This window comes from Callionymus lyra, chromosome 3 (genome assembly GCF_982586985.1).
Source record: "Callionymus lyra chromosome 3, fCalLyr1.hap1.1, whole genome shotgun sequence".
Lineage (NCBI taxonomy): Eukaryota > Metazoa > Chordata > Actinopteri > Syngnathiformes > Callionymidae > Callionymus > Callionymus lyra.
Window position 1 is genome coordinate 33,791,504 of NC_141820.1, and position 8,146 is coordinate 33,799,649.

The 8,146-nt window shown below is 40.7% G+C and overlaps 1 protein-coding gene across 2 annotated transcripts; it reads left to right on the top strand.

Annotated features, from left to right (window-relative positions):
• Nucleotides 1-1,903: 1,903 nt before the first annotated feature.
• Nucleotides 1,904-7,426, top strand: gpnmb (glycoprotein (transmembrane) nmb). 2 transcript variants are annotated; one of them, XM_087785955.1, is made up of 12 exons: nt 1,904-2,006; nt 2,295-2,450; nt 2,510-2,671; nt 2,804-2,977; nt 3,785-3,946; nt 4,102-4,422; nt 5,255-5,311; nt 5,400-5,570; nt 5,640-5,739; nt 6,311-6,531; nt 6,595-6,685; nt 7,076-7,426. In XM_087785955.1, the coding sequence occupies exons 1-12, from the start codon at nt 1,937-1,939 to the stop codon at nt 7,221-7,223; spliced, it is 1,833 nt and encodes a 610-aa protein (XP_087642081.1). In that variant the 5' UTR covers nt 1,904-1,936; the 3' UTR covers nt 7,224-7,426. The 2 variants fall into 2 exon arrangements, with proteins under 2 accessions (XP_087642081.1, XP_087642082.1); XM_087785956.1 differs by having other exon boundaries at nt 2,510-2,650.
• Nucleotides 7,427-8,146: the final 720 nt, after the last annotated feature.

Sequence of the window (8,146 nt, forward strand, 5' to 3'; positions counted from 1 at the left end):
AGTACTCACAACATTACAATTAAAGGTGGAAAAAGCAGGAAAATAAAGTCCTACAACAAATTATATTTAAAAAGTTATGATTAGATTAAACTAAATGATACAAAGAATGATGTAAATACAATTCTATATGTTCATTTTGAATGTTCTCATGTGGGCTGCCGTTATTCAGTACATATAGACTTCATTCTGATCTTGAATATTAAACATCAAGTCCTCAGAACTGTTTCTTTAGAACAGAAACGACAAATAAGTCCCTCAAGAATTCACTAACTTTGTTTTCCAAATGTGAGGAGGCTGTTTTCCCAGTAGCCTCGTTGAGGCATGTGTATTGAAAACATGTGATTGTATGATGCCATCTTTTGTGTGTCTGTCTGTGTGTCTGTCTGTGTGTGTGTGTGTGGGGGGGTGTATGTGTGTGTGTGTGTGTGTGTGTGTGTGTGTGTGTGTGTGTGTGTGTGTGTGGGGGTGTGTGTGTGTGTGTGTGTGTGTGTGTGTGTGTGTATGTGTGTGTGTGTGTGTGTGTGTGTGTGTGTGTGTGTGCAGACGCCAACTGGGAGAATGATTCTGCTGGTCCTCAACCCGACATGAGTGTCTCATGTTGTTAGCTTTCCCAAAGACACACCCAGTCCGCTCGTACAAACAGTAGATAAATCAAAAATAATGAGTAAATAAGGTTTGTTGGTTCATCAGATATTACCTTTAAGTCTACCAGCTAACATTAGAGTTGAATACTACCGTACACTGATTCAGTTACAAATATCACAAATACTCGGACCATGCTTCGAGGAGTCGATCAAGAGCATTCAGCTAAAGTCATCCAAATACAATTTTATCAAATTTGTCTTAACGATTTAATTCACTTGACTTCATACACATACTCTTTGAAGCTTTGTGTTCGCACATCAACTTGTGATGTGACAAACAAATCTCTCTTTTTTTCTCTCATTTCCTCATCCCCTACTAAAATAATGTTGACCGTCACATGTTCAATCTTCTGGACAAACTTCCTTCTGCTATTTTTCTGCCGCTCCACTCACCGTGACTCGGCTCACATCAGCTGTCACTCAAACCATGTTAGGAGGATCGAAGATCAAATCACTTTCTGTGTCATCTCGCTCTCATGACTGGAAAGGTTGTGGTTTATCGCAGAGATAAGAAAGGACGTGGCTATTTAAATCAAAATATTCTATAAAATAGTTTTGACTCTTTTTTTGTCATGTTTGATATTGAAATATAATGTATATTTAATAAAGAACAATTTCAAATTTGTTTCCTTGTTTTCTTTAATTAGTTAGTTGTTATTTTTAAAAGCACAGCCATATTGATAGTTCCTGATGTCTCCTCACAGCAGACACAGTTTAAAACATGATCTATTATCAAATCAAGAATAGCTGATTCCTGACTAACAGGAATAATGTGGTTAAATGATGTTAAAATCAAACTATGAACTTGTATGTGAAGTTGAATGTAAGACACTCTAAGGAACATTCACATTCAGTTGCAATGTCCATGTAATAATTCACAAATGTCATGTGAAGGCTGAAATAAGTCGTAATATTTATTTTTTTCATTTTTATTTGTTGATTTAAATGTCATATGACCCTTATTTCAGGTCCTGTCAGGAGCATGGACAAGAGTCTGCGGGAAGAGGAAGATTTATGTGTGTGTGTGTGTGTGAATGTATGTGTGTGTGTGTGTGTGTGTTTTGTGTGTGTCCACATGCAGCTCGTCTCTCATGAGTTTCCTGAGTCCAGGTCATAATGCGTGATGAGTCGTGTCTTGTTAGCAAGCATCACATGTTCAGCTCAGATTAAATTACGGAGCACCAGGGTGGGCTGAGGGAGTCAGTGGAGGAGCCGGGCCAGAGCAGAGAGGAACCCAAGAAGTTTGTGATCGAGGGCAAGAATCTTTTAACACATTTACGCCTACGACCACGATGGGAGTCTTAGAAGTATTTTTCCTTCTTGCTGGTGTTTGTGCTCTTCAACAAGTGGATGGACGCAAAAGTAAGTCGATGTTTTTTAAACTGAATTTATATCCTGTTTTTTATCAAATACAAAGTACTATCCTTTCATTTCATTTCAACGATTTATTTAATTCACTTGTATGTTTTTGTCCATTTGTCGAAGAGTCCCATGAGATGAATTATCTTCTCCGACTTAACACAAAACTAATTTATCCTTCAAAAACTTTAAAATGTGGATTGACTTCTTATATTAAATGGTTTCTATCGGTAGTGTAAGTTAAGCTACTGTTGGTTGAACATATTTCTTAAAGACTCTCACTCTCCACAGCATATGCTGACATGTTTCCCCACAAGCACAAATTCTCTGGAAAACTTCCTTTCCCAATTCCACCTATCCCGGGCTGGGATCCAGACACCAACCCATGGGATGATTACCTTTACCCCCCGATGACCTCCAAACCCAAAGACCTGATGCGCCACAGAGGTGGGTGGACTCATCCTTCAACATCCGTGAACCCTGGTAACGTTGGTGCTTCTCTGCAGGGAAGCCGAAGGTTCGTCTGACCAGTGACAGTCCGGCTCTGAGCGGCTCCAGCATCACCTTCACGGCCCGGTTGGAGTACCCTCCGTGTCAGAAGGAGGACCTGAGCGGGAACCTGGTCTGGGACGAGCACTGCGAGGACGGTACGGAGCTGGAGGCCTCAGGTCAGGGGAGGGAAGCACAACACTAGTGACTGACAGCCTTGAGATCTTGTGCAGAGATGTTCACATCAGAGCTCCCCTAGTGGCCCCGTTAGACCATTACAGGGTAGTCTCAACCCTTTATTCATTCATCAGCTAACGGACAAGTGCGATCCGGCAACGTCTACAACTGGACCTCCTGGATGGACGACTACGGATTTGGAAAGTGCACCGACTCCACCAAATGTAACGCGTTCCCTGATGGAAAGCCGTTTCCTCAAACCAGCGACTGGAGACACAACAGCTACGTGTATGTGTGGCACAGCATGGGTGAGTTTTCTGCACTAGAGAGGCTCATAGAGTTGAATGGAAGTAAGAACGGAATGAAATATACAATGATTAAAGGATATGTATATTGGTAATATGAATAGGTTTTATGATACAGGGGCAGTGATAAAGACATCTGTTGCTACAGAACACATGACTCTTGACAAAGTCGTAACTGCTTTTATTTGTTTTTAAACTAAAATATGTCCAAACATCGGCTTTAAAAGCTGTTGGAGTCCACTGTATCCTCTCGTCCTCAGTTATCGCTGGGATCTATCAGCGATTCCTAGTTCCTTTAGCTGCAGAGGACATAATGACTGCTGCCATCTAGCAGTCGAAAATGTAATTGCAAAACAAAAATGATGATTTTTTTATTTTATACATAATTTATTGAAATAAAACCTGTAAAATAAATATTGTAAAAACAAACATATGATTTGAATTACAGTTCTATTCTATTGATACAGTATCAAGAAAACAATAATAGTGATATTTATTAGTATCTGTATTGATACACACCTAACATTTAAAATACATCAAATAAAACATATTGAGAAACACGTGACCAGGTAGCTTGTAACTAGCTAGGAAGCTAGAAATAGACAGTTTCTTACAGGTTAACAGACAATATGACCAACAGTCCTTCTGTGGAAGAGTCTGCTGACATAAAGTCTAGATCACATGAACATCCTAAATATCAAAATATGAGGCAGAAAACATAAAGTATGGTTTCATGATAGTGTCGTCATTTTATTGTACAACTCCAGATCCACTAATTCAATGAAGTGACTGCATCACTGACTCATGCAGGTCAGTACAACGAGACCTGTGGCGGCTCCTCCTCCAGCGTCACGCTCAACACCACCAACCTCCCCGTTGGAGCCGAGGTCATGGAGGTCCTGGTGTACCGCAAACGTGAGCGCAGGAAGTACAGTCCTCTCAGCGCCGACAACTCTGTCTTCTACGTCACAGGTAAAGTTTATCGAGGCCACTTCAAAATAAAAGCTCTGATATCTTAAGCAGTTCATATTGTCAAATTTAGAACTTCTCCAAAGACACATTAAAATTGTTGTAAAATAATTATGCTACTATGACATTATGTTACATATTATTATTTTCTTCTTTAGATAAAATCCCACTGGTCGTCAAAATCAACCAGAAGGCAGCTGTCAATCAATCAGACAACGTTTTCTTCCGGGGCGAGGACGTGGTCTTCAAAGTCCAGCTTCACGACCCGAGCAACTTCCTGAAAACGGCGTTGGCCATCGACTACATCTGGGACTTCAGGGATGGGAACCAGCTGGTGACGCACAGAGAGCTGACCACTCACTCCTACAGCACTCTGGGCCTCATGAGCGTGAAGCTGGTGGTGGAGGCGGCGTTCCATGCCGAGTGTCCTCCTACCCCGGTCACTCCCGCCCCGCGGCCCACCACACCTCGTCCAACCAGTACGACACACTAGAGAACGAACTTGTCAATATAAATGTTTTCCTCTTTAAAATTTCAAAATATATCAAATTAGAGTTTCACATAGTGTATCATAAATCTTAGATATTGGGGCAGTTAAAGGAAAGAAACCCGGCAGGAGCCAAGATCTTAAGCAGGACATTCTGCGATAAATTTTATGTAATTGATTTGATCTTTTTGGTAGTTAGACACATAACAATTAAGGAAAAGGTTGAAGTTAAGTTTGTTTTTAATTTGTTTTCATGGAATGTTGTACTTTTTAAGTTAGTCTGGTCATCAGCTGCAGTCAAACTTACCACCCCATGTTTTGTTGAATATTTCAGAATTTAAATTGTGTAACATGGAGAAAATATACAGTAGATACATGTATATATTAAATTAAGGATGTTTTATACCAGGAAACCAGTTCATATTTTAGAATAAATGTATATTTTAAATGGGACGCACGCTGTCAGTTACGGGGTTGTAAAGGTGGATAAAATAAAAATTAAAAATAATAATAAAAAAAACGGTTGATGATAAATGAAAAACAAATAATAATAAGGTTTTTTTTTTAAGTCAACCACTTTTATGATCAATTTTTGAAGAAAGTATTAGCCTTGTTAAAATGAAGTACACGTTTATTCTCACCTAGCTTACATTAGCTTAGCATAGCCTAGCATGCACGATTAAAATTGAAATTGCTTTAATACGTTTCTTAACATGTTGCAGTTTTTCCGTATAATTAGCTGTCAAGTTTGTTAGGAAATATATTGTGTACATGTAAGTATTTTGCGTTTACTGTAAAACATTAATAGTATATTATCCTCACAGGGCATTCATCCGCTGCGTTCACTCAGGCGATCACATCAAAGATGGAAACAACACAAAGTGAGTTTACACAGTTTGTCTTGTGCACTTCAACTGCATATAAGCTCAAAACTAAGCATTTATTGTTCATTCTTGCAAACGTGAAAAGCGTTTCAGAGCTCCAGCATGTCCACGTCTTCTTCTTCTCCGGCCTCCACCACTGAGGCCCTCGACTCCACCACCACGTTCTTCCTCCCACTGAGCAGCAGACGCCTGACCGGCAACACCGGCTGCTACCGATACGTCTACGGCAGCTTCGAGGGAAACATCACCATCATAGGTGCGTCTCACAGGCCGACCTCACTGAGTCACATGACGTGAAACATGTGACACCACGTTCCGTCCGCAGAGCATCCCCTGAGAGACGAGCAGAAGAGCCACATCCTGCAGGTGACGTCCGACCGACTGAGCAACACCGACATCAGCTTCCTGGTCAAATGTCTCGGCAGGTGATTGGTCACATTTTCATCCATCCGTGTGTGAACCACTTGTTTATACATTCAAATTAGGGCTGTGTATAGTCAAGAATCTGGTGATACGATACGTATGACGATACAGGGGTAACAATACAATATATTGCAATACTGTAGGAACAAGAATATATTTGTAGTATTGTCAAGTACTTGACTGTGGGGGTGAAGTATTTATTTTCTTGAATGGGTATCTGCTTTCATTTGTTTTGAAACCAATTTGTTAATACATCCGCCTTAAAGGCTGCTGCAGTCAACTGTATCCTCTTGTCCTCAGTCATCTCCAGGATCTCGCTAGATTTTTAACGTTCCTTTAGCTGTGTATTGACTGTGACCATCTAGTTTAATTGCAACACAAAAATGACCAAACACTGTGAATATTTGCATGTTAATTGTAATTACACAATTCTAGTTTATTTTTAAATACATTTTATCAAAATATAAAACAATAAAGAAGTTTGATAAACTAAAATTTGATTTAAAAGCCAAATGAATCAACACTTGAATATCGATTCAGTATCGTCCACTAAAATCAATTAAAAATCTCTAGCGTCCCCGCGTCCGTCTGCACCATCATGTCCGACCCCACCTGCACGGAGGTGCAGAACATCATCTGCAACGACGTCCCTCCGTCCTCCGAGTGCGAGGTCCGTCTGCAGAGGAGCTTCCTGGAGCCCGGCACCTACTGCGTCAACATCACTCTGGCCGACGCCAGCAGCCTCTCTCTGGCCAGAGCCACCATCGCGGTGGACAGAACCGCAGAGCATCCAGGTGAGTGTGGTGCCGACATCCCTTCACGACAAGTGGCGTCATGGATGGTGTGTTCGTCTGCAGCGAGCACGAGTCCTCAAGCAGCTAAAGTGGTTCTCTCGGCCAGCGCCGTGCTGCTCTCCGTCTTCGGCCTCATCGCCTACATGGTGTACAAGTGAGTGTCTGACATCACACCAGCTGTCCATCTTTGTGTGTGTACGTGTTTTTGTGTATTTGTTTGCTCATTCTAGGGGCAACATTTGTGGTTTTGAGTTTAAATATGTGTTAGTAGTCATATACGTTTTTTTGTGTGAGTATGTGTTTGTGTTCATTTATTTGTGTATGTTTACACTATAATCATGTTTGTGTTATTGAGTCCTCATCTTAAAAATGATGTGGTTTCGATAGAGTAGCTTTACAAAGCAATAGATTATAGAGCAAAGAGCGACATCTAGTGGACTCAGGAAACAAGGACACTGGTTCATGACGCTTCATCAGCTCATCACCAATCTTTTTGTGTTTGCAAGTGTGGTGTGCCCGTGTGTGACTCTCTGCTTCTCGCCAGACGATACAAGGCGTACCAACCCATTCGTAGGTCGATGGTAGAGGATATCCAGGGTGGGGTCGGAGGTCACGTGATGCGATTGAGGGAGTCCCTTTTCCCCTCCAGTGAGGAAAGTCACCACCTGCTGACTGAGAGACGTCCAGTCTAGAGTTACGTTAAAATTAAGTGATGTTCTGTCTTGTGTGAGAAACATTTTAGTAGAGAGTAACTTTGGAAGTGTTCAGGAGAAGTATTGTGCAGAGTGATGTTAATGTTCGCTAATATTGTGTCTGAAGACGTGATACATTCAATTCTAAAGTTCTGAAGTTTGTTGAGTCTTGAGAATTGTTGGTGAAATTTAAACACTGATATGAATAAAACCCTAACAACTAGCAGGACTCCGTTTCACTTTGTGGTTCAACTGTACAGCACCTGTAGCCGTCTGAGGACTTTGTTACAATACATTTCCAATTGAATATGAACCATCTTGAAAACCAGTTCAGAGCTTCTGCTGTGTCAGCGTTATCCTGAGATGTATTTCTCAAAATGATGGTCTGATGAAGCTTCATGAAGCAGTGTCATGTTGTTTAGAGGTCAGTAGGTGGCGCTATCAGTTTCAAAAAGGATGTGATGTTTTATTAGAATAGTTGTTCAAAACAAAAGGAAAATAGTGCAGAGACCGCCATCTAGTGGACTCTGAAAATAATGACACTGCTTCATGAAGCTTCATCAGATCATCACTAGTTATTACCTTTTGTTCCTTGGCTGGTATTACTATAATTATAATTTAATTTTTGCCGTTTGCACAGGTCATCAAGGGAAAATAGAAGTGAAAATAGTCTGTGGAGCCTAAGAGGACACAAAAGTACAAAAAAAACCCAGTAAAAGCTGTTGGTAGATCACCACTCCTTTCATCTGGATACTTAGCCAGATGAAAGAATCTTTTTATTTTGTTACTAAGTTCTGGAATATGCTGCAGCAATGACGACATATCTCGGCACTGAAGATGAATATATTTATTTTATTTAGAAGATAGAGATCAAGACTCTTTGAGACAACAGAGCAGGTGACATTTTCAAAATAGGACCAAGA

Bases quoted from the DNA above. Each gene is read 5' to 3' on its own strand.
- gpnmb (XM_087785955.1), top strand. From the start codon at position 1,937: ATGGGAGTCTTAGAAGTATTTTTCCTTCTTGCTGGTGTTTGTGCTCTT. The intron at 5,571-5,639 runs GTGCGTCTCACA...TTCCGTCCGCAG, and splicing joins GGGAAACATCACCATCATAG to AGCATCCCCTGAGAGACGAG. The intron at 6,686-7,075 runs GTGAGTGTCTGA...GCTTCTCGCCAG, and splicing joins ATCGCCTACATGGTGTACAA to ACGATACAAGGCGTACCAAC.